The sequence below is a fragment of the Cornus florida genome, unplaced genomic scaffold (genome assembly GCF_030987335.1).
Source record: "Cornus florida cultivar Cherokee Brave unplaced genomic scaffold, ASM3098733v1 CherokeeBrave_3.0.0_Hap2_Chr05, whole genome shotgun sequence".
NCBI lineage: Eukaryota > Viridiplantae > Streptophyta > Magnoliopsida > Cornales > Cornaceae > Cornus > Cornus florida.
The window spans coordinates 77,970,125-77,997,302 of NW_026775575.1; the positions used below are offsets into that span (position 1 = coordinate 77,970,125).

At 32.3% G+C, this 27,178-nt stretch overlaps 1 protein-coding gene across 4 annotated transcripts; it reads right to left on the minus strand.

The window, feature by feature from the left end:
* Window positions 1-958: 958 nt before the first annotated feature.
* Window positions 959-12,053, minus strand: LOC132306977 (serine/threonine-protein kinase GRIK2). 4 transcript variants are annotated; one of them, XM_059804604.1, is made up of 13 exons: window positions 11,516-12,053; window positions 11,219-11,318; window positions 10,519-10,919; window positions 9,574-9,648; window positions 9,450-9,494; window positions 8,793-8,867; window positions 7,839-7,926; window positions 7,534-7,658; window positions 5,803-5,898; window positions 2,118-2,184; window positions 1,896-2,011; window positions 1,658-1,736; window positions 959-1,513 (listed from the first exon to the last, which is right to left on the minus strand). In XM_059804604.1, exons 3-13 carry the CDS (start codon window positions 10,849-10,851, stop codon window positions 1,362-1,364), a joined length of 1,251 nt encoding a protein of 416 aa, XP_059660587.1. In that variant the 5' UTR covers window positions 10,852-10,919; window positions 11,219-11,318; window positions 11,516-12,053; the 3' UTR covers window positions 959-1,361. The 4 variants fall into 4 exon arrangements, with proteins under 4 accessions (XP_059660587.1, XP_059660589.1, XP_059660588.1 ...); XM_059804606.1 differs by having other exon boundaries at window positions 10,519-10,843; window positions 11,516-12,052; XM_059804605.1 differs by having other exon boundaries at window positions 10,519-10,843; window positions 11,124-11,318; window positions 11,516-12,052.
* Window positions 12,054-27,178: the final 15,125 nt, after the last annotated feature.

Here is a 27,178-nt window from a genome sequence, read left to right on the forward strand (position 1 = left end):
CCATCTCTATTTACTACTACATGCATGCATCAATTTTGGTAGGCACAATCATATCATGTTCTGTTTTGAAATTTAATTTGATTAGGTTTGTTTAATTAATCTACTTCAATATAAATTTAACTTTGTTTATTTGGGCTTTTTTTTTTTTTTTTTTGTCCTAATTATGCTAGTTTCCATTAATTTAGTAATCAATTATCTCAAATTTTTCATTATATTTACATTTTATATTTAAGTTACTAAATGGGTAACACAACCACTTAATTTAAACGGATTAAAAGGTTATTAACTTTTTTTATATCATATTGAATTACATGTTATTAACTTTTTTATATCATATTGAATTACATGACATGTTTATTAAACATACATATTACACCGATTGTATCTCTGTAATCTGTTTAATCCTATTTATTGATTACATTTTTAATATTAACCTTCATTTTCATTTTATTTATTACAACCTGTCTTTTTTTAGTTAAGAGGATTATATACTCAATCGAGGTGGAGAATGAACCTCAGGTAGAACCACTCCGGATCCTCCGGTGTAATCTTTGCTTTTCCGGATCATCTGGTGTAATCTTTTCTAGTGTAATGGTGCTATAATATTTTAACACAATTACAAAAGCCTTTTTAACAGGTTATTTGACATCTGTTTTTCAAGATATTAAATCTCGCATAAGTAAGTAAATATAAATGTGTTGAAAACAAAAGTATTTATCATCTATTTGTTTTCAATCTCTCACTCACTCACTTTGTTTCCTTCCTAAAATATGAATCTCACTTCTAAAATACGTATTTGTTAAATTTTATGTTGTCATCTTCACTGTCAAATTTGCCAAAAAGAGAATATTATTTTCACTTCAAATAAAAGATAATTTTTCATTTCAACCGTGAGCAGTTAGGAATTTGATATTTATATAGAGAAAGAAAGGGAAAAGAAGCTGATGAAGGTGATAAGTTGGGTATAAGTAAATTTTTCTTAATTCAAATCAAAAAATAGGTTTACCAAACATGTTTTCTGATTAAACTTCCTTTTACACAAACTTCTTCCTTAAGGGCCTTCTTGGTGAAGGACTTGTAGGCATCAAACACGCTTTCCATAAAAGTCGTTTTTAACACTGCCCACAACAAAACACTCATTAGCTTCTTTACAAGGACTTGTAAGGCTTTGAAGTCCTCCTAAAGCCTTTCAAAAGCACCCCCAAAAACTACCTTTATATTTCTGAAATCTCTCCTTAAATATATCTTCAACTCTTTTGTTCAGAAGAATGTTTGCCTCGTTGATCGGAGTCAAAAACCCTACCTTTCCAACTATACAAAAACAAACAAATCCGAAAGAGTTAAAGGATTGTCAGTGTGGATCAAGTAAGGGTATCCAAACTGCTCCCATCAGATGCTTCCCTCCGCAACTTGTTACGATTGCACCAACACAAATACTGAGGTATAGGCCCTTCCTCTCCAACGACCCAGGCATGCTCTGCAACAGCCTTCAATGTCATCCTCTGTATTGGGTCTGCACAAGACATTGTTTCAACAGGGGAAAAAGAAAAACAAAACCAACTAAAATAACAAGAATAATGGACTATTGACAGGAAAGTAATAATACTTGAGAAATAATAAATTAATTATCAACCGGAAAGAAAAGAAGAATACTGACCTTTGCAAAGAAGCCCCTCTAGCAAGTCCTTGAGCAGGGAATCCATACAATCAGGGAGAAATAAAGGGTTGTTGACGATCTTTAGGGCAAAAATTCTCCATCAGACTTAAACATTAAGGCTCCACAAAGTTTTAAAAATGAAAGAAAGCCATGAAAATATAACAATGACAATACAGATGCTGCAAATAAATAACTGTACAAGTCATGAGAGTGTGTGTTCCAAAAAACAGCAATTCACCTTGTCATATGTATCCTGCAGAGTATCTCCAAGAAATGGGTAGTTTCCCAACACCATACAATACAAAGTAACTCCTACAGCCCATGTGTCAGCAGCTTTGCCATGATAGGTTAGACCTGTTAAACAAGAAGGAAATCAACATGCTGATTATTATATATTTCGTGTGTCGTGTGATTTTAATTTTACTAAAATAAATTTCCCACACGGAGAGAGATCCCTAACCTAAACAACACTCAGGTGCAGTGAAGACAGGAGTCCCAGGAGAGCGACGAAGCTCATCATTGTCGTCCTGCAAATAAAACCAATTTCAAAGTAGTGCCAAAAAAACCAAGATCACTGATCCACATCGAGTGCAGAGGTAATTAAGGAACTTTACATGGATAGAAATAAAATGATTTCAATGTGGATAAATCCAGAAATATATTTTTGCATTCATGTCAATGCCACTTTGTCCACATAATGACAAAGGTTAGATTCATATCCACTCTACCCCTCACAACACCATCTATTCAAGGGGACCCACTTATTCAAGTCAATGACACATGAAGCTTGATGTCTCAAAAAGTCCATTTCCTCAACTTTTTGAGATCGACAAAATTAATTCCAAACATTATGCTAACTTTGATTTGTGTATTTAAGTAAATGACTCCAAAACAGGATTAGAGAACTAGAATTGCAAGTCAGGTTGCTAGCAAAGGAGGCTCTCAAGCTCAACCTGAGGTATATGACATTCTCCACTAGAAGTCCAGTGTAGCTAAACCCATGCTTAAATTTCTAAGCACAGATTGTGCTCACCTTTTATTTGATTCAGTTTAGGTTCACTCTAGCTACGGGTGGTCAAGCCAGAATAGCAACAGCAACAACTTGTTTCTTCCACCCGTGTCTTTCATTCACGTAGACATCCTTGCCCATGAAGACCATCCACCAACACCACCCAGAACACACAGAAAACAAAACATATTTGGAGCATAGTAAGCACTTAAATCACTTTTTTTATGCACAACAATTTTGATAAGCATTTCTGCACAAAATGTGTTGCAGAAGAATTATCTTAACATATGAAATCAAAGATGTTGACAGCAGTAAAGTTGTGCAATTATATTCATATTACACAAAAAGCTAACATGATGATGTCTGGAAAAACATGTTAAGCATTATCCAGTCAAACAAGTATGCAGCTAGATTATGCAGCAGCTTTATAATTTAGTTGAAATTTAATTGAAACTTAGTTGTTGCATCAGGTTGACTACAAAGTCATCTTTTCCCACCATCAGGTTAGTACAGCTTAGGTGACCTATGTGGACGGGTGTGATGTGGGCGGGTGCGAGACAATGGGCAAGCTACAAGTTGCACAATCCCACATCGCCTAGGTAAGGTGAAGGTTATCTACAAATGGTACGAGGCCTTTTGGGGTAAAACACAAGAACAAAACCATGCGGGCTCAGGCATAAAGCGGTCAATATCATACCATATGGTGGAGTGGGTTGTTACAACAGCTACTTTGATATTGTTTATTCTAGCCTTCTGCTTGGAGTACCCTTTTAAAAGTTGCTAGCTTTTTTAATTGAGGTGTTATTAAAAATCAGCCATGCTTTCAAATATTAATGTTTCTGATATATATGTGTGTTCAAAACGTAAAATGTTTTTCATGACCCCGATATTGACCAGAAATATATAGTGTGTTCAAAACGTAAAACGTTTTTCATGATCCCGATATTGACCAGAAATATAGTGTGTTCATAACGTCAAATGTTATTCATGATCCGATATTGACCGGAAATATTTATATATAGGTCTCCACCTTGGTATGTTCTTAGAACTTTGGTAAGCGAATGTGTATTGTTATATCACTATTTTCATTAGTGCATGTTTACAAATGTGTCACTACTTCAGATATCGCATATCTGTTCGATGCACATTATTTAATCGTGCAAACTGGTCTATTTATAATTTATATAATTTTTTGATAAGGAAAAAAAAGGTGAAAATATTATTCTGTTGCCAGGAATAGGAGCAGCTCTGCTTTCAGCTTGAAACTTTTTTCTCTTCATCAATGCTGTTGTTATCAGTTTATTAATGTCTGATAATATTTAACTTAAACAATATAACATTGTCGTAATCATCAGTTTTCATCTCCTGCAAATAACTAAATGAGTAAAAAAAATATCATAACCCACATCAATCAGACCATTTTTGTCGCGTAAATTTAAAAAGGAAAAAAAGGAAAGGAATCACACTTCAAAACAAATGTTCATATTCATATTCTAAGAACAAATGGAACAAAGAAAAAACGAAGAATCTACAATCACCGTAAACTATATCACCTTCAAATGCCTCTTCAATACTTTGCATTAGAGGGTGTCAAGAACGAAGTAAAAAGGAGCCAAAAATTACAATTAAAAATATTGAAGAAAACCTAAGAAAGAACCTATGATCTCGCTTTTGTGTCACGTATTCATCTCTTTATTCTCTTCTTGTTCCTCCAAGCAGAATAGCAAAATTGAATAGAATTCTTCCAATAAGATTTGATTAAAATATATTGGACAAGAATGCTCCTTAAATTTAGTGGGGCTTGTTTAGTTTGAGGTATTAATTACATCTGCCTGGTCTGGGAGTATTACGACACCCTAAAGCATGCAGTACCTTAGCACCTACGCCAGCAAAGCAACTGCTTTTGTATCTGGATGTCCATGGGCTTAAATATGTATAGTGAGCCTAAACTTCAGGATCCAACTGAACAAGCATGTCCAAAGAATGACGAGAACAGTCTCCTGCTTCTATAAATTTGAAGGATATAATCTTCACTTGTTCCATGGTTACTAGTATAGTAGTTGACAAATTAGTTATATTGTTTTATATGTAGGCCAAGGTACAGACAAATATACAGGTAAAATCCTCTGTCCTTAACATTTGGGGAATAACACATCAAACACCATCACTGACATGTACGCCCCAACTCCATGTAAGGAGTTGTATATGGGAATGGAGTCATGAACACTGAAAAACTTTGGAATAGATCATCCTCCACTGACCTAGAGATGCAACTTCAATTGAGCTTCTTGTGGGTTATTTTGGTCAGTGCCAACTTGAACCCGCATTTTTCACGTCCAAAGTTCCAAACATAACTCCAGCTAAACTCACTAACCCTTCAAAATGAAATTACTCTAGCCCTAACTTAAACTATTTTGAACACTTAAATATACAGCTCAAAAACAAACCAGGCCGCTCAAATTTGGATCTCATAGGTCAACCTCGCTGATCTGCAACCAAATCGACGACTACTGACAAACCAAGTAATTCTCTCTCCCACTTACTCTCTCTTATTTCTTATTTGTTTATGTGTGATCAGGTTTCAGTGTCATAATTCCAAATAAAAACATTATTTCCCAATATTGAGATATCTTGATATGTGGTGTCAAGAAATTGCCCTTTGCAATCACCCTTTCTTTTTTCTTTCATATTTGACATATGTTTGTTCTTTATGCCAAAATGAAACCAACCTTTATCAAGTTGATTTAGAAGACCTAAACTATTGCAATGCATTTTCAAAACAGATGAAGGTTGTTAGCATAGCACGATATATCACATCAATCCCCCCGTGTAACATGATTCCTTCTTAGAATTATTACCCGTGTAACGTGATTCCTTCTTAGAATTATTAATTTACCGCTACTTGTGACAAGTGTTATTAGATGATATGATGTTTTAACATATCCAGATTTTATTTTTTTCAATACACTGTAAGAATTAAAGAGGTTAAGCCAGTAAAAGATGAATGAGGGAATGTGCAGGGCTTTTAATTTAAAAAATAATAATAATAACCAAGCACACCTACACCACTTTAAAAAACAGTAAGGATGAGGAGGTACCACTTGAACTTAAGTTACATGGTTAAACAACTCATTACCTCAAAAACCTGGCTGACGCTGAAATCTCCAATCTTTACTGTGCCCGTACCAGTAACCAGAAGATTATCAGGTTTGATATCACCATGCACTATATTCTGTTAGAAGAGATAAATCCATGTAATGTCAAAAAAGGAACTGAAATTCAGGTTATGTTGCGCACAAGTCAAAATAAGTCTATGTTTTAGGGTATTTAAGTCCGCATTTTATAATGTCATCTATTCAGATGCATAATAAATAAAGCAACGCATATAAAATGTCAGTACAATGAATGAAATGCACACTTTATCAAATTGATAACATCACAAATCTCAGCAAGAATGAACAAGAATCATGAAAACATACTATGAACAGAAACTGAAACCACACGACAAACCATGAAGATTCCACAAACTGGCAAGCACTCAAAGACAAAGGTAATACTGTAAAAAAAATCTAGAAGAACACACTGAAAGAAGTGGTGGCAAGCAAAACGTCTCAAAGACACTACAAACAAAGGAAAAGGAAAAACAGTAGCAAAAGCATCAAACTTTACACATTTTATCATCTCTGCAATACTACACTAGAAGAACTTTTTGTTGAAATTTGGAGTCCAGCCTGACCAAGGACAGGTAATATTGGAGTTGATAGAGCACAAGATAGCGGAAACTAACCCTTGACAAAGCAAGACAACAAAACCAACAAATGAACATGAAAAATGATATCTAGCAAAAATATCTCCTGTTATGGTTGAAATTTTACAATAAAGATTCATTATTGTTAACAACAATTCATTTGTAAATAATATATGTATATATATATTCTTAAAACAGGTACTAGAATACCAATAGGGTGACTGGAGTACCAAAGTACATTCATTTTTTATAGATTAAAAAGACCAACATAACCGGGCCTCCTTGGCTCCTGTTGGATTATTTCACATTACATGCGAAGTAACATCCCCAACGTCAGGGGTTCAAGGCTTGGTAAAGCAGCAGGCAAAGGATAACCAACAATTATATTACTTAAAACAGGTACTAGAATACCAATAGGGTGACTGGAGTACCAAAGTACATTCAATTTTTATAGATTAAAAAGACCAACATAACCGGGCCTCCTTGGCTCCTGTTGGATTATTGCACATTACATGTGAAGTAACATCCCCAACGTCAGTGGTTCAAGGCTTGGTAAAGCAGCAGGCAAAGGGAAAAAAACATAACCGCCAAGTAAATTAGAACTTTGGGCTTTTAATCCAAACACTGCATTATGACCATCTTGTTAGCATTAAGCTAATATGATTTTATAATTTTCAGAATTCTTCATAAAGAACAATCCTTTGCACGTGATTTTAGGATCCCCAAAAGAAACTCAAAGAATCAGGACTACAATGAGTCGATGACAGAGATATAAATAATTTATTAAAATCAATTTGCATTTTTGGATCCAATGTTTTCTTTTTCTTTTTTCTTTCTTTTTTTATTTTTTTTTTTTGGACAAGTAAGATTTGCATTAAAGAAGTGTTCAAAGGGGGAACGCACCCCTCAAGGCCAAATAGGGCTTCTAAACTCTCAGAGCCCAAAAAATCAACTATCTTCTCCGTGGATTTACAATTTCTCCCAAGTTTACTGACAAACATTAATTGCCAAAATACTTATAACAACCACAATAGCTACGAGCAAATGACCAATATAGACAGGTCATAAAGAAAGGGTGTATATTCAATGAATGAAGAATGTATAGTACTCAAATCATACATGAGCATGCAGGTACATTAATCCAGAAACTATATCCCGCAGGTACTTCCGTGCAGTATTTTCTCCAAGGCCGCCTGGTGGACCAGAGCCCTCGCATACCCATTTGCCTTCCACATATTCAAGAACTGAACAAAATAAGAAGTTCTCATAATTAAACAAAAAGCCCAACTTTCTTATTTCTCAAGATTTCAACCTTAATGCAACTTAAGATCATGTATCCAAATGCATAAAATTGAAGTGAATGATGAGCATGCTTGAGAGAGAGAGAGAGAGAGAGATGAGAAAAGGAAAGTAGCAATGAATACCCATGTAGAAGTGATCTGTTGTTGGGTCATCAATCACCTCGATGAGATTAACTATATTAGGATGGTTCAAAATTTTCATGATTAAAACCTGTGAAGGAAAAATATATGTCAAAATTAGTTGATTCAACTGTCCATGAGAATTAAACTAAAGTTGGCTTATAATTTATACAAACATTTAAAGGCAACAAAAAGTATGGCCTATGTCAAACTCTTACATATAGCATGGTGAATAATTTTGCCAATACTAAGGGATGATCACAAAATTAGGAAAATCCATATCACAACACAACCAAAACAGCATCATTTGAAAAACTAACTTATGACCATATCACAACATGACCAAAACAGCATCATTTGAAAAACTAACTTATGACAGTTACTCTATATTTGAAGGGGTAAATTAATATATGTAGCGGGAAATATGGGATGCAGCAACACATCACAAAATTAGGAAAATCCATATCACAACACAACCAAAACAGCATCATTTGAAAAATAACTTATGACAGCTACTCTATATTTGAAGGGGTAAATTAATATATGTAGCGGGAAATATGGGATGCAGCAACATTTAGTATAAATTTATTACAATTATGCAGGTGGTCTGAAATTAATTATGCATTTGTCCAATATAAGCATCCAATTTTTAGTGCAGAAGAGTGCAATACAACTCTGCAAATATCCCAACAAGATAAATAATTCAACGTCAACCTATAAATGCAGCCGTGAGGGGAGGAAGATTGATTTGCATAGAGGGTAAGACACAAAGAGGTCAACCACAACTAGCATGGAATGAAGTGATAAGAAATAGCTTTTAAAAATTAAATCTAGTAGAGGATATGACTTATGATAGAAAAGAGTGAAAAAAGATAATCCAAGTGGCCAACCCCGTTTGTATGGGATAAAGGCAAAGATGATGACAATGATAAATTACATAGGACAGCAAGCAAATACCTCACGGAGAACATCAGTCATGGCAGTCTCTGAAGGTGCAACTCGCAGCTTTAATAGATGTGACTTGTGGAAGGCCTGCAATAGAAATTGTACAAATAATTACAAAAATGGAACCTTATCCTGGTATGAATTTTCAATTTTAATGTTAATTAGCTATAATCCATAAATTCTTAACAAAGAAATTGCCACTACATTATCAAATAAGCCCCAAATAAATTTTAATTGAAAAATAAATACATAACTGAAATCACTTGCGAAACTCTAACTGGGGCTACATACGTTTAAAACTGTCCAATTCATTGTTTCGTCTTAAGTTGGACTCATTACTAACAAAAAGTACACTTCTACTATAAAAGAGAATGTAAAATAGAAATGCAAAAAAAAAAAAAAAAACATGTATGTTCATCAAAGGAAAATAAAAAAAATTAATAATAATAAAATGGAAGAACCAGTTTATCTTCACAAGACAAAACAAAGAAAATTTGAACAAAGAAAAAAAAAAAGGAGCAAGTACATAATAAGTATGAAAATGAGATGATAATGATTTAGAGTCTCATCGAAGACTAACAAACTTTCTGAGCCACATGCAAGAAGAACCTAATAATGACAAGAGCATGTTCCACAATCAACAAGCCTCTACAATGATGAAAAACAGACCTTAATCGCATAGTGATTTCCATCAACACGGCTTCGGTAAAGAACCTGTTGCATTTGCAAAGTCAAATGAATCAAATAAAATTCTTTTAAACAAGGTAAATGAGACCATCAAAAATAATCTTACCACTTTTCCATAGCTACCAGAACCAATCTTACACTCACGAACATACTCATTAACAATCTTGTTCCCATTTTCATCCTGATAATGAACCCGAAAACCAATATTACTTAAAAATATTAGAGACCAACACCAACCACGCCGACATTTCCAATATTAAAAGTTAGAATCTTGTTTTGTGAAATACAAATATGTGAGGGAAAGCACAAGCACACATCCAAAATATAGACCCAAAAAAGGCATAAATGCATCCACCAACTTCAATATACCAATATACATATACAGCCTTTGTCCTCACTAGTGCATTGAGAATAAAATGAAATTTAAATAACAATAAACCATCAGGTAGCATCACCAAAATACACAGAGAACCATGCTGAGCTTTAAATAAAAAGAGACCAATAAAATAAAATTTACGCAGGTGTCTGACTTCATGGCAATGTTAATATTTCAGTGTTTCTCACGTCATAATCAAAAGTTAATTGATATGGTTAAGCAAGACAGTTCCAGGAAAAAGTGGTAGTCAGCTTGATAAAAAGAAGCTTGCATGACCTTCTTCCGGTAAGAAATTCTTAAAGGAACTCATACTGTTCAAAGGCACACCGACATTTATGGGCTAGATAAAATAGAAGAGAAACTAAATTATTTTGGCAATCTCCTAGCCAATGTATAATATTCATTTTAAATCAAACCCAGACAACATAAGCCTAATTGGTCGATCATGGACAACCAATTTAAATACTAAACAAGTTACTATTTGTTATAGGTTCTTTGATGCATGCACATCTATGACATCCAACCAAGATATATAAAGATAGGTTAAAACTTCAAATTGCTGAACTGCGCCAAGATATATAAAGATAGTTCAAAATTACAAATTGCTGAACTGGACAGTAAAAGAGTTTCTTGAAGGAACAGTAAATAGAATCTAAAATTGATTCAACTAATTACCTCTGAGCGAATGAGCTTGTGGGTTTCCTTGACAGGAACTTCCCTGCAAATCAACCCATTTTGAGTTCGGTACATAAGAATCTCTTCAGAACGTTTGGCGGGACTTCGCAACTCACCATCATCTCCATTTCCAGTATCAGTTCCATCACCATTATACGAACAATCATCTTCATCTTCTAGCTCTTCATTCAACAACAACTCCTGTGAAATATAATTGCGAGAGACTACATCGGGCCTCAATGTCCTTCTGGGCTTCCTTGCAAATGTGAATCCAAAACAACCACAGCAGCCCATCTCCGATACTCTCTGAATAGAATTGCTCTTACTAAACATGAGAAAGTTGAATTTTTGAGTAACAATTTATAACTTACAGCCAGAAATAACAAGACTGATACCAAAACCTGAAAGAACAATACACCCTCATATTAATGTCAAAAGTAAAAAAAATAACACAACACAAATAACCCACAACAAAAGTACTTTTCATGACCTAATTCATTTAACAGGCCAAATTTGATGATAAGTATCTGTGTGTGTGTGTATACTGTGTACATACATACATAAATATATATATGCACCATACATACATAAATATATATATGCACCTAGTTTAAGAAGGAAAGGTGTGGGCTTCAAGAGCCAGTCAACTTGGCTATTCTAATGGATGCCATTCAGAAAAATGAAAGAAACAGTTGATCACATTGATACGATTCCGATTCAACGCCAACATCACGAGAACTCCAGTTTATAACAACCAATGCAGGCCACTCTTTACCCCTGAAAGAACACCTTGACCTTTTCTGCCAGATAAAATAAAATAAAATCAGCAATTAAAAATTAAAAAAAAAAAAAAAAAACCAATGTTATATAATATACAGATTTCAATAGAAGACAAATCACATCTAGAACTTGACGACATCACGGCACGAGTGACTAATGAAACAATGAAATTGAGACAGTTTATAACAACACACAATCGTTGAAAATATTGAATTACCTAACTTCCGTTCAATGACGGAAGCAATTTGAAAACCCTATCTCCATTGAAAAGATTCAACGACTTTTTTGGGAGGATGGGTCAAAAATCAAACAAGCTCAATCAGGAGAGAACCGAAATATAATTAACAAATGAACAAACAATTGGGGGTTTCAAAATGCAAACTTCGATCCAAATCCCATGAATTTGAAACAAAGCTAGCTGAATGGGAAGTGGAAACCCTAAACCGCCTACGCAAGGGAGAGACGGTTTAGGAGAGAGAGAGGGGGGTGCAGGGAAAGGGAGAAGAAAGAAAAACCCTAGATTGGGGGGTTTATGGCTGTGCGGCGAGGATTTGGGCGGTGGAATCAACTGTGGGATTGAGAGACTTTTGGGGGTGTCCGTTGGGACTGATCGACAGATTTGGAATTCAGATTTCCTTTTTTCGGGTCCGATGTAGTTGTACGGTGTGTGTACCGTGTGTGTCAGTGTATGGGCCTGTGTGGAGACGGACAAATAACGAAGGAGAGGTGGACCCGACTCGCAGAATCCTAATAAGCCGGGCCAACGCTAGAGAGAGAAATTGTTTTTTTTTTTTTTTTTTCTTTCTTCCTTTCTTTTCGGAAGGTGAGAAATTGTTCCTTCCCGTATGGAGGGTGTGGCAAGGGTATAAATGGAATAACAACTTTGTACGCATGACGTGGCAAGCAGTGACGGTTTGCCTTTACATAGTATGTAAAGTTAGGGGTAGGGATGGCAGCAGGGCAGGTATATCCTTCTCCGTCCCCACAACCGTTTAAAAACTTCGCTTCCGTTCTCTCCCAAAGTCGTAAAAACGGGAGAATTTTCTACCACATTCCCGTAACCATTTAACATTTTTACCTCGTGAGTATCTATTCCACCCCGTTTAAGACCATAATTTATTTATTGTTGAAATAGATTTGTTCTTTTTTTTTTTTTCTCCTCATCTTCAATTCTTCACCATTACAAATTTCCTTTTAATCAAATTCATTTATGACTTTAATATATAGTATGAAATATATATACAAATGAAATAAGGGTACTTAAGTAATTTGCCTATTTAAACGGGGCAATACGGGGCGACCTTCATCCTCCCCCGTACTAAACACGCAACGATTTTTATTACATCAAATCATTCCCGCCCAAATAAGCAAAACAGTTTCCTAAAATCGTCAAAAACGGTGCACTATGGGGGGTAACCGCGGAGGCGAATCAAATTGGCATCCCTAGTTATGGGTGAAGTGCAAAAAAAACACTTGTAATTTTTAAAATGTGCAAAAAAAACACTTTTTGTGTTCAACTCAAGTGTGCTAAAAACACCCTTTGTATTCAAATTCTACTACCGGTATAATATGTAAATTGAGCAAATAAGTAATTTTTAGCAAGTAAATAATATCATATATGCAAAAAGACTAAAATACCCTCCACATTTCTCATAACAAAAATAATACTAATAAAAAATATCTAGAGGTGGAAATTACCTCAAAGGTCATATTTGTAAGGACATCGTTTTATCAAGTTAACCGCCCATCGCCATCACTTGGCAAAACACAAACCACCCTCCTCCTCTGAAACCTTAAAAACCAAACCACCACCACCACCGTCCCAGCATACCCTCTGAAACCCTAAAATCCAAACCACCACCACTGTCTTGACTCCCAACACACCTTCTGAAACCCTAAAAACCAAACCACCGCCACAATCTAGCACTCCCATCATCAACGACAATAACAACAAAATCAACTAAAATGGTCAAATTGGTGTTTCCATCTCCTTTCAACAAAATCAACTAAAATGGTCAAATTGGTGTTTCTATCTCCTTTTTCTTTTTCATCCTTTACAATCAAATTGGCAAATTCTATGATATAGAGGTGCGTACAATTGCTATGACATATATATATATGTATATGTATATATAAAGCAGTTTATTTTTGATCGTTGACACATAATACTAATCTTTTGCATTAGAATAAAGCCAAAGATTGCATCAATGGTGATTGGGGTTAAAGATGAAACATAAAATAGGTGCTGAATCATTAAAGGAGTTCGTGCTCTGCTTTCCATCCTCATCTTCTTATCTCAACAAATCCGATCAACCCAACACCAAATCTGATTAACAGCCATTGCAAGACAAAACATCTTCAAATTCTTTTGTGGGAAGAGCCAATCGCAACTGTTAACAATCTATTATATACACACACACACTCACGTATAGATGAATTTATCTCCCCCAAGCTTTCTCTCTCTACAACTTAGTTTTCCAACTGAAAAAGTGCAACCGGTGCCATCTTTATCACGGGTAAGTCATGAATGTCTCATTATGGGATCTAAATTGTCCATTCAGTCAAATGCAAAAGTGTGGAATTTGAGGGCTTTGGTGTTTTGATGTTTTTTTATGTGATTTCTAATTGTTTAGTTTTTGGATTTTTTTGTTCGGTGTCGGCTTTTTATTTTTCAAAGGAAGTAAGGGTTAAAGTTTTGAGACTACTGCTGACTAACAAAAAAAAAAAAAAAAATTTGATTCAATTCAAATACTTTTGATATATATATATATATATAAATAAACTTATCCTTACTACTTCTTAGCCCTAGATAATGAATGTAAAAGTCGATCACTGACTATGGATTGCGGCACGTAGTGTATAGTCATATAATGGCTTTTCTTATTGAGAATAGAAGGGCAATTTGGAAAGTTTAGAAGGGTAAAATTGATATAAAATAGGCTTTTTTGATCACATGACCTGCACATGATATCTTTTGACGTCAGAAGTCTTTATTTGTTCAATTTACATACTACATGGTAAATTTGAACACAGATAGTGTTATTTACACACTTTTAAACTTATGTGTGTTTTTTGCACTTCAGCCATAAAGTTAGTAGTATTTTTGTATAAAAATTCCACTGGACATTAAAAAACAATTAAGCTAATAATGTAATGATTAATGAAAATAGTGTGGGCACATAATTGATTGGTAGAACTATTGAATATTAAAGTTTTTTTTAGATATTTTTATACTTCCATGGGTTTGTTCCCTAATTTTCATCTCATTCTTTGGTAAGATAGAGAATATTATGTTCAAGGAGTTAAAAATATCTTTCAAATTTTTTATTTTTTATTTTCTTATAGTTTAAGGATTTCCTTTCCTTTTTTCAAATTTCAAAGTATTATTTTATCACTTAATGTATCATGACTAATTGTGGCGAACAATACAAATGATTGGTATTGCTCGTATAGGGACGGACTTAAAGAGGATTTTTTTTTTATTTTTTTTTTTATTTTTGAAGCATTAAGTAGTTTTAAGTTTCCTTATTTTCAGTTAATTTTTTTTTTTTTTGAACAATACAAATGATCGGTATTGCTCGTATAGGGACGGACTTAAAGAGGATTTTTTTTTATTTTTTTTTATTTTTGAAGCATTAAGTAGTTTTAAGTTTCCTTATTTTCAGTTTTTTTTAAAAAAAAAAAAAAAAAAAAAATCACTTTTGCTCCTCTCACTCAATATCTTGGTTCCATCCCTGCACGTGTACAACGAGCACAGGTGACTCTTATAACCTAGTGCATAATGCATCGAACATATCAAATATATTCTCGCAGTATTGAATGAAATGTCGTATGACAATTGGTTGATTTTATAAGCCAAAATTGAACCGTTGAAATTGTGAAACTAAATCGAACTGATGGGTTCTATCCATGGTTCTGGAGATTAGTAGTAGAAACTTGTGCAGCTATCATGACATGTGATTGCATTTGCTCTATCCTATAGTTTCATTGCCTATTTTCTCTTCTTTTTAAAAATGCTTTTTCAGTAAGCATGAGACTCAAATTATGTAGTATAGTGGCAAGAAGTCTGTGCATGTATTATCTGTGCATGTATTAAAAAACAAAGAACAAACTTTACACATGTGAAAAAATTATATAAATTAACCAAAAAACCACACCATGATATAAAGAGAGTTAAGAGTTCAGTTGAATTTTAATGTATTCAAACCAATATCGTACCGTAAGTTTTGCAAAACGGGACCGAACCAAAGATATATATACATATTGATGCACGTCATCAAAAAAAATTATACTTTTTTTGAGATTATTAAAAATATATATATATGTATATATATTACAAATAATTAATTAACAACTTGTTTTGAGTAATTGAAATTTTATATATTTATGAAGTCAGATGCATTGTATTTTTACACATTTATTGATAAGAAACAAGATTCTAAGATTCAAGTTTAAAGAGTTAGAGTTTCTCATAATAAGAAATAAATATTACTTTTAAATAAATATTAAAATTTACATTTAGCAATTAGACATAATTATAAATTACAACGACATAATCATATTCAAATAGAATAGAAGAAATAACTAAAAAAATCTTTTTAAATTGAAACCTAAAAATAGAACGGCAAAATAAATTTAAAAAATCATAATAAAATAGAATAGAGGAAATAATAAAAATAAAAATAGAACTTAATCAAAAACCCTAATTTGGATTAAAAAAAAAAAATTATGGACAAACGCAAAATCAATAAAATCGTACAATGTACATTATAATTGCAATTTCCATTAAAAAATTTCAAACGTGCAAAAACAAAAAACAAAAAACAAAAAACAAAAAACAAAAAAAAAAAACAATAAGGTTTATTAAATAAGACTAAATAACTTAGAGAAATTGTATAATCATACTCCAATAGAATAGAACAAATAATTATTTAAAAAAAAAATTTCTTAAATTGAAACCTCAAAAAATAATAATAAAAGTAAAATCAATAGAACCATAATCAAATAGAATGAAAGAAAATATGAAAAATAAGGAAAAAGAAACTTAATCAAAAATCCTAAACTGGACAGACCTAATCCATCAAATTCTACAAGAAAAAAAAAAAAAATCAAGAAATAAGGATAAAGATGAAATCAATAAAATCGTACAATTAAAACCAAACAACTTAGAGAAATTGTAAAAAAATTGACATGCACAGGGGTCATCCTCCAATATACATAATAATTGTAATTCCCATTAAGAATTTTCAAACATGCAAAAAAACTAAATGATAAGATTTATTAAATGATAAGAAACAACTTAGAGAAATGGTTAAAAAAAATGACATGCACGAGGTGATCATACAATATACATAATAGCCGTAATGCCCATTAAGAATTTTCAAACATGAAAAAAAAAAAAAAAAAAAAAACTAATGATAAGATTTATTAAATAAAATGGAACAACTTAGAGAAATGGTTAAAAAAAATGACATGCACAAGGTGATCATACAATATACATAATAGCCGTAATTCCCATTAAGAATTTTCAAACGTGAAAAAAAAAAAACTAATGATAAGATTTATTAAATAAAATGGAACAACTTAAAGAAATTGTAAAAAATTGACATGCACAGGGATTCAAACAGGGAAAAAAACCTTGATATTTAATAAGATTAAAAAAAAAAAAAAACAGACCTTTTTGTGCAGATCCACTATCTCCAGTGCTCCTGTAGGGCTTTGCTCTTAGCCTCGCACTCTTCTTTCTTCTAGTTTCAGTCGATAAATGTTGTAAACCATGTTGGTAGGTGTTTACTTGGAAAAGAATTCTAATTAGAAAAGGAAATCTAAAGGGTAAAAATGGAATAGAAACTTATTTATAATATATATTTAAAAGCAATAATAGACCTTTTTATTGTTGAGAAAACTTTGGTATAAGAATTATAATATGAATCCCAAGTGGTATAGGAAACCAACAAGAAAGGCAACTTTTTTTATAATTATTTTATTTATAATATGAATCTCAAGTTATATAGAAACTTATTTATAATATGTATTTAAAAACAATAATAGACTTTTTTTTTTTTTTTTTTGGTAGATAAAACTTTATGAATCATGAGTGGTATAGGAAACCAATTAGAAAGGCAACTTCTGTTTTTTATTATTTTATTTATAATATGAATTCCAAGTGATATAGAAACTTATTTATAATATATATCTAAAAAATTTGCAAACTATGTACGTAGGTTTTTACTTGGAAAAGAATTTTAATTAGAAAAGGTAATCTAAAGGGTAAAAATGGAATAAAAACTTATTTATAATATAAATTTAAAAAAACATTAATAGACCATTTTTCGTAGAGAAAATTTTGATATAAGAATTATAATATGAATCCCGAATGGTATAAGGAACCAAATAGAAAGGCAACTTATTTTTTTATTTATAATATGAATAGCAAGTGATATAGAAAACCCAATTAGAAAGATAATTTGTTTATTATTATTTTATTTATCAATTAATGATTTGAAACTTTTTGTACTTTTAATATTAGTATAGATATAGATATAGTGAACAAAACTTGATATTTTATATTCAATAATAAATATTTAATTAATATTTTTTATTAAATAAATATTTTCAAAATAAGAAGAAAATAGACAAAAATAGGAAGAAAAAAAAAGTGTGAGATTATACAATCAGTCAAATTCAAATTTTGATTTTTCATCGAATCAGCAAAGATCAAACTAAATTAGAGAATCAAGACCTCCATCGCCTTTCTGAACTTAAACTTTAGTGTGAGAAAGTTGACTAGAGGGAAAGAAGGTAATTGCATAATATCAAGGCAAATCGGAAAGCATATAATTCCAAGTTATAAAAAAGCAAGATTTTAGGAAGATTTTATTTTATTTTATTTTCACTTCTGTAATTAGAATTTTTTACTTCCAATCGTTCTATTCTAAACTTTATAAATAAGAACACATGTAGAGAAGGTTTGATGTACATTGTGTTTTTTTTTAATTATTATTATTATTAGATACATTGTTAATGAGAGAAAATAATAAAAATTAGAGGATTTTTGTCTTAGAATTTTTTTCTTATATTTTTATGAAGAACATTTTTATTTTTATGCTTTGTGTTCTTAATAGTATGCTAGCTTAAACACCTCATCTTGAGGGAATGATGAAGCCACCATGGTTAACATGTAATTGAATTTATTTCATGTCTTGTTTTGATGAACATGTCTTTTATTATTCTATTATGTGTTATTTGATTGAAAAATAATAATCAGAGGGAGGACTCTCCTACTTCTATTTACTAAAGATTTACCGGATTAAATAAAAAATGTTCTCTCTTATATAAGAGAAGTAATTTGTGGTAATGGATTCTCATCCCTCAGAGACTTTTTTCATTATTTAAAAAAATAAAAATATTATTTAATCTTTTTTTATTTATTTTATTTTAATTTCATTATTCAAACATTCAAAAATTGTTTTAAAAAATTCTTTCTCCATCCCTTTTAATTGAGTGGTTCGACCCTACTTATTACTATATTATTTTTATTAAGTATTTGCAAGTTTTATTATTTTTGCACGAGTTGTAGTTTTATGGATATTTGTCGTTGTTCTCCTGTAACTCATGCAAAAATAATAAAAACTTACTCCAGAAAGAATTTTTTAAAACAGTTTTTGAATGTTTGAATAATGAAATTAAAATAAAACAAATAAAAATAAGATTAAATAATTTTTTTCTTTTTTCAAATAATGAAAAAAGTGGATGAGAATCCACCACCACATATCCATATAAATAATTTTATTTTATTCTTGTCAATTTTCCTTTATAAGCAATTAATTGTAACAATCTAATTACAACTTGAAAAGATGAAGGAAAACATATAATTAAACAACACTCCCTTATATAAGAAAGAATATTTTTTTATTTAATTTCGTACCTCTGAACTTTTTCTTCTTTTTTTTTTCCTTCAATCAAATAACACGGAATAGAAGAATACATGTTCTAAAAGGAAATCAAAACCAGACATGAAAGAAAGTCAATTACATGTTAACCATGGTGACTTCATTATTCTCTCGAATCGAGATGAGGTGTTTAAGCTAGCATACTAATAAGAGAACAAAACATAAAAATAAAAAAAAAATTCATAAAAAAATAAAATTATAAGAAAGAAATTCGGGACAAAAATTATCTAACTTTTATTATTTTTGCTCACTAATAATATACATCAAACCTCTCTACATGTGTCCCTATTTATAGATTTTAGAATGGAACAATTGGGAGGGGAAAATTCTAATTAAAGAAGTGAAAATAAAATAAAATAAAATCATCCTAAAATATTGCTGCTTTCCAATTTGGCTTGATATTTTTGACTTCATGTGCTTTCCAATTTGGTTTGATTGTTGATTTGATGGAAAAACTGACTTTGACTAATCTCACTTTTTTTTTCTTTTTTTTTCCTCTCTTTTCTTCTTATTTCGAAACAGGGATAAACATATTTATTTAATAGAAAATATTAACTAAACATTTACTATTGAGTATAAAATAGTAAGTTTTGTGCACTTATTACTACCGCTCTCGAATTCGCTCTAGTTCCTGCTTTATGTGACTTAGGTCGTGAGCGAAAAACACTCATATGGTATGCATATAGAGTGTATAACTCTCTATATGTTTGGAATAATCCCTAACATTCAATTTTTGTGCAAATAAGAACCTGAATGTTGAAAGACTTAAGTGAACCTCTATAACTAAAAAAAACAATAATAATTAAATAATTAAATGTGAAATGATTAAAGTGTCTCCTCTTTTTTTCCTTCTTATTATTATATATAAGAGCATTATTGAAAGAAAATTAAAGGTTATTTTCGAAGTTTTAGATCTTAGAAATGTCATGTGCAAAGAAGGATTTGAGATCACTGATTCGTTACAAATTTAATCACGTGTAAGGAGTGATATTTGACCAGAGAGTGTTTTTCTCAATTGCCCATATATATATATATATATTGCAACTACTACGTATAACCTTTTTAGCTCTTCATTTAAATTAGTTTATTTATATTGCTACAATAGTGGGCCTTCAATGACTATTCTTGCAAATAGTTTTAGAAACCTTGCCCTGGGGACGCCTAAAGCCCCATTTGATGGATGGAAAGACCCCTAATTCTTCTTTTTAATTCCATTCGTCTTTTTTCCTCAAGTAACAAATATATATATATATATATATATATATATATATATATATAAAATGTAAATTTTGCTATAGATTTTTGTTTTAATATATACTTTTTTTTCAAAATTTGTGTGGATAATTTTAAACAACCCTAGTGTAATAATATATTGAACTACACTTGTGATGAAATTACAATAAACAAAAAGAGTGTTTTTACTACTCTTAACAAAAAAAAAAAAAAAAAAAAAAAAAAAAAAAAAAAAAAAAAAAAATCATGTTTTTATAGGATCTTATTACTTTTTTTTTTTTTTTTTCCTTAGCAAACAAAAGATTTTATAACATCAGAGCAACAAGAACATGAGGCACACTTAAAACATATAACCAAATACATCGAGCTTATGTGTTACTTTCCTAATCAAATCCACAATACGTGGGAAGTCTTGGAGCCTTAACATGATTATGACAGGTTACATAAATTGGCATAATGTTACGAACAACATCCAATATGCAGGTTTTATCCAACATCGCAGTATATAGCATCATACTAGACGTAATGTCCCACTCCAATATCACTCTAAGATCCAAGACCATAGAATCTTCAACTTGAACAACAACATCACCTAATGATATATAATGGGTAGTAGGGAAAACAAAATCCACCGGAAGAGACTGGATCACATAATTCGTATAGACATGACACCGAGAAAGCTGGACAACTGCATTGATAACCTTGAGCCTTTGTCCATAAACAAAGTTAATCCAAATCGAGGGGAGAACCTGGAGTACGATACGGATATCAACAGAAGAATAAAGAAACGCCATCAAGACATGACAGAAGACAGGCTCATAAAAACATTGCACCACTGTCGATATATCGACAACAATAACCTGCAAAACAAAGTCCATAAAATCCTGAAAAAATGGTTCCGTTGCCTCCAAAATACATGAAAATTGAAGATGAGGCATTCTTAATACACTGCAACTCTAATAAACCAAGAGGAACCCAACATAAAGCCGCCAGTCAACAAAGAGAGATAGCAGAAGAATCCACAACAAGATGTGCAAAGAAATAGATAGAAAGCCCAGTTGGGATGAAAACCACCATACTATTCAAATCCATGGCCACTGATAGGCCCCATTTAAATGGTCCACATATCATAGTACACACAATAAGCGAACCAGTAGTTAAACAATACTCATCATAGGCCTGAACAGTCCTAAGACGCGACCATAAATGGAGCAACAAAATAGGCTTGGGTTGTATAAAACAAAGAGGCCCGCCTAAGGGCATTCGATGAAGGGGCTATTTAGTAAAAACATTACCCTTAAGCAGCCCAATAATAAGGGAAGAAAGCTCATGGACAAATCCCCCAATCAAATTTAGAATCAGAAATTTAAGACGCCGAGACTAGGAGCTAGAAAATATGTAGTTGCTGAGACCAAGGACAATTACTAATGAGGATGTCATAAAAAGAAGCGTTTACCCTAACCACATAATACAAATAGTGCGATACAAGTTCTATGTGGGTTACAACACTAAAAAGAATAATGATGTTTGAGGCTAGAAACAGATCTCAAAGCCACACGTGCACATGGCCCACCAATGGGCTCAACGCATGTCCCAATTGATCCTCAAGCCCACACAATACAACCCCACTCACCTAACCAAAACAAAATGGATACGCAAACCATCTAGAATCTCCCATTACTCAACGTGCGCAATACGCACAACCAAAGACGTAAGTTTGATATCATGTGACAAAACTGCCAGCTGGCAATAGCACAAATCCGCACAATCACCTTGTCGGCGAAGGAAATCAGAAAATCGTGACAAGGAAGCAGCACAATTGACCTCCAAAGAGTCTTGGTCCGGTTTACCTTTGACCGCCAGACACTGTGGTGGCGATGAAGGAAATGGTGCCAGCAAACAACCATCTATAGGGTTACCATACACAACATGAACCCGTCCCCGATTACGGTGACCAATTGATAACTCATGTATCAAACTCGTACCAAACAGGCCATTATATCCGGCGACCCCCATCTGCTGTACATGTTCCTCGGCTACGAGAGCAATTTCAGTACAGATAACCATATAACCCGTCAAGGGAAAACAGAAAGAGTAGAGTTACTGGTATAAAGGAAAGTAGAAAAACAGATCCAACAACAAGGATGCAAATGTAGACAATAAAAACATTAAAAATAAAAGGGTAACAAAAGACCGTGGTCCAATACCCAGATCAAGAGGAAAAAACTTTTGATTTGAAAACCTGAATTCTCGAATTTAACGTTGTTTTGAAACACAAAAAAGAAAAATAAAATAAATATTACAAGTAAGTTGTTGTATTTAAAAATTGATTAGTTATTATTCTTGTAACCCTTAGTTTTGCACTTACCCATTATTGAGATAATTTCAAATATTTCACGTTATCCTTAAAAATAAAAAAATAGTCAGTGTAATATGATATAATGTAATGTTCTTAATAGTTTTAAGTGAGTATAAAATATGATTTGTGTTAGTTTAATTGTAATACTCCGAATTTTCAAAAGGATATAATTAGAATTTAAATTTTTATTTCTTATATATTTTTAGTTGTTTACGTGGCTATGTGTTTATGTGGTTTCATGTTATAGGTTTAAATTGATTATGTGAATTATAATTATTTGTTTAACTTGATTTATTTGTTTTAAGTGAATTGTGTGCTTATGTGTAAATTAAATGTTAAATTAATTGATTTGTTTGTTTAGTTGAAATTCTGTATTTATATGAACTTAACGTAAATGTTTATTTATATTTTTATTTTTAATGGATTTGGCCTTGGACAGTAGTGATGGACCAACCGTTTGGATATCATGGACTACTCGGATAGGAGGGTAATGGGTACAATTAATACCCATGGATGGTTATACACATATATATGGGTATATATGTATATAGGGTAATCTAATTAATATAATTTTAGGGTTTTATATAAATATGAAATCACGTTGGATTAGGGTAGCCGATTTATATATTTTTATTTTATATTTTATTTTATTTTATTTTTCTTTTCTGTTTTCTCTTGGAATTAGAATTAGGTTTTCATTAAGCCTATATAAATATAACATTACATCTGCTAAGGGTTTAGAAGCAACAAAACCCTATTCACGAACAGAGAGGTCTGAGAGAAAACAGAGAGAATGAGTTAGGGTTTTGGCTAAGAACAAGGTCTGAACGGATGAGGGGTATTTAAAGCTTGCTTATGGGTTGAATCGGGAGCAGTAGAGGACTTGAGAACAGTCTCAGATTGCCGAAAAAATTAGGAAGACGACGTTAGGTTTCAAAACTGAAATCAGAGGGAAGTTCTATTTCTTGCTTTCTCTCTTTGACATGTGTTCTGTGTATACCTAGATAGTCTCCAGGAACTTAACGGACATTAAAAATTGATTATGTATGCATGTAATTCAGATGTTAAACTATATTTTATGTATTGATTAATTGAAATTTAATTCTTAAACAAATTGTTTCATATTCTGCTTTAAATCTTGTAACGATGCATACTTTGATTTTAAAGTTTCTGGGAGAGTTTTGGGACATAGAAGGACTTTCGGAAACCTAAATAAGACATTACAGAGTGTTTTTAGCATTGTCGGAGGCGAAGACGACGACATGAAGCAGGGACAGAGCCGGCTCCTAAGAGAATGAAACCGGTTCCCTAAGTTTTTTCGCCACGGCTCTTTGTGAGAGAGAGAGCCGGCTCCATGGGTTGAGGGAGTCAGCTCCCTAAGTCACAGAGCCAGCTCCCAAGGTAGGGGAGCCGGTTCCCATGGGTTGAGAGCTGGCTCTCAACTTTTGAAAGCAAGCTCTCATGCTTAAAGGTGTACTGGACGTGATTTTGGGTACGATTTTGATATTTTTGGAGTTTCTGGACTGTTTTGGGTTATTATTAAGGATTCTAAACTTCATTTTATGATATATTAAAACTCATATAGCATAATTAACATCTGTATGCTAGTGGATTTAACAATACGGAAGTTTAAACAATTTTACATGCTGTTAACGGATGTAAATGATTTAATTGTCTAGTCTCCTTTTAGTAGTTTAAATGATTGGAACATGATTTTTAAATTTGTATTGGATGCATAATAGGATCATATACTTAATAGATTTTATTATGTTTACGCTGGATTTTAATTGACGAACCATTAAATTATGTTCTATCAATTGCATGGATGTTATTTTGGATTTAAATTGATGAACCATTAAATTTTGTTCTGTTAATTACGTGGATGTTATTCTGTATTTTAATTGATGAACTATTTTATCAATTGTTGGATGTGTGGATTATATGCACCGGTATGGGATGGTGGCATATTATGTATGGATTAGATCACAACGCTAACTCCTACTTATTCTGGAATAAGGGAATGGATTATAAAATTAAATCCTACGTATATTTAAGTCAGATCAGCTGAACAAGTTGAATGACTAACTGAATTACTTGTTACTTATATTTAAATCAGATCAACTGAACAAGTTGAATGACCATCTGGATTACTTATGGATGGATAGGATAGAATTTACATATTTTTTATTATGGTACCACGATATGAGCTTGAGTCTCTGGATCGATGGTTAGGGAGCATATATGCATTGGGATGCATAACTGGTTATGATAGGTAGCGGTGTACCCTGTTAGGTCTAGGTACTCATGCCCACCTCTGTTGCATTTTGCATGTTGCCTTCTATTCAGGTTGAGACCCCATTTGTAGTCCAGTGAGAGTCTCTTAGTGTGGATATATATATATGCATGGACTATTTAGCTATTGTTGAGTTATATAGGATGTATCTGCGTATCATGTCTCTGCTTGGACTATAGTAGAGTAGAACTTGTTTGTGAGCCTGACTCACCTTCATTTTTTAGGTATTCGTCAGGAGTAAGGATCGTCCGTGCTAAGCAGGGATCGTCTACATCATTATTCTGGATTGTCTACATAGGAGTTCTTTTGTGATTTCTGTACCTAATTGTAGATTGTTGATCGTTTTGGTTAGTTTAGTTTTCTAGGAGTCCACATAGTATAGATTCTCGAGTTGTATAAGTTGGAGGATTATTTGTATCAGCAGAATTTATTAATGAAAATTGGTTCGAAGGTTTTATTAATGGATTATTGTTTTAGTTTCTTTTAGTCGTTTATTTTTTCCTGTTATCCATTTTGTACTCTGTGTTCGTTTATTACTATTTGTTTTGATATTCTCGGGTATTCGGGCGTGGGCCTGGCCAACCCGCATTCAGAAATCCGGGGGTATCACATTAATTGTCTATATGTCGGTGTTACTGTTATGCGTTAGAGTATTTGGTAAGATGAGAGTAAGACGTGTATTGCTTACATGTGTGCAAATATGTTGCAGTGAAAAAAAAAAAAAAATGTATGTTAGGTGGGATAATAAAGTGTATACTATATATGTAAGATGATAGGAGTTCCTCTTTGGAGTTAAAAAAAAACTAAAGGTTGTGATAGTAAATATGTCAATAGATCGAACTTTGGCCCAAAGTTGTCCCGAGTATGGTCCGATATAGATTAGAACACTCAATTTGTTAACGATTCGAATTCAATGATTCGTTAGCTATTCAAACCCGATAAGAATTATGACCAATCATGTCGGACCAGCTATAACTCTTATTGTATTCGGATTTGACACACATTTTAGGACTAATCCGACTCGGATTTGATTAATTTTACAAGCCTATGTGGTAGTAGTGGTGAAATTATCTCGAAAAAATGAGGAAAAAGGAAAAGAGTGTAAAGAAAATTAAGATGGTCATGGTGTTGGATGCCTCCCGAGACAAAGCCAGGAATTTGGTCCGGGAGCATATTAAATCTTTTTTAAAAATATTAACCCAACAAACACTAATAGTGCAACATGACAAAATTAGAGGGGAAAAAATAAGATTTGATGGTATAAAGAGAATATAAATTTATTTAAAGAGAATTAAAAAGAAAAATTAAAGAAGAATAAGAGGAGTAAGAAGGAAGGAAGGAAGAAAAGAAAAATATTATAAAGTTTTTTTTTTATTTTTAAAAAAATAAAATAAAATTAGGGGCCATTACTCTATAAATATATTCATAATATATAAAAGCAATGTGATGGCCCAGAGTGGGCCAGCGGGCAGGTGCCCGGTGGGCCTACGTAGGCTCAATCCTTTGAGCCCTCAATTGAAGTTTTGAGGTTTTCATTTTTTGCTTTCAAAAATTATGTAACAAAATTTACGTTATCAAATGTGCTTCCGATCACAATTGAGTATTTAAAATACTTTACAACAACATTATTCCTAGAAAATAGTTTTCAGATGGGTCTTTAGTTGAGCACTTTATGTTTTTATTACGTGAGTGCGCGTATATTATGACTTCAAAAAAAATGAAGGGTCTATTTGGTTTAAATTTCTAAAAATAATTCTTATGAACTCGAAAACATAAAAGTGTTTTTTGTGATGAATATATATGTATATCTATTGAGTAATCTGTAATATAGAAATGTAAATTAGCTTGCGCAGGGAGAGAGAGAAATAGAGAGATAGAACGAAAGAGAGAGATAAATAATTTCTTATTGCACCTTCAGTTCATACACATGATGCCTATTTATAGGCATTCAATTTATGGGTTAGCTTCCAGTATAAGCCAATGCAATAAACTCGTTCATTACTCCAAGAGATGATGTAAGCAATGATGCAATGTGTGGATCCC

Coding starts and splice junctions, on each gene's coding strand:
- LOC132306977 (XM_059804604.1), bottom strand. CDS start 10,851: ATGTTTAGTAAGAGCAATTCTATTCAGAGAGTATCGGAGATGGGCTGC. Junction 1,737..1,895: donor TGCAGGATACATATGACAAG/GTGAATTGCTGT, acceptor TTTGCCCTAAAG/ATCGTCAACAACCCTTTATT. Junction 1,514..1,657: donor AGAGGGGCTTCTTTGCAAAG/GTCAGTATTCTT, acceptor TGTCTTGTGCAG/ACCCAATACAGAGGATGACA.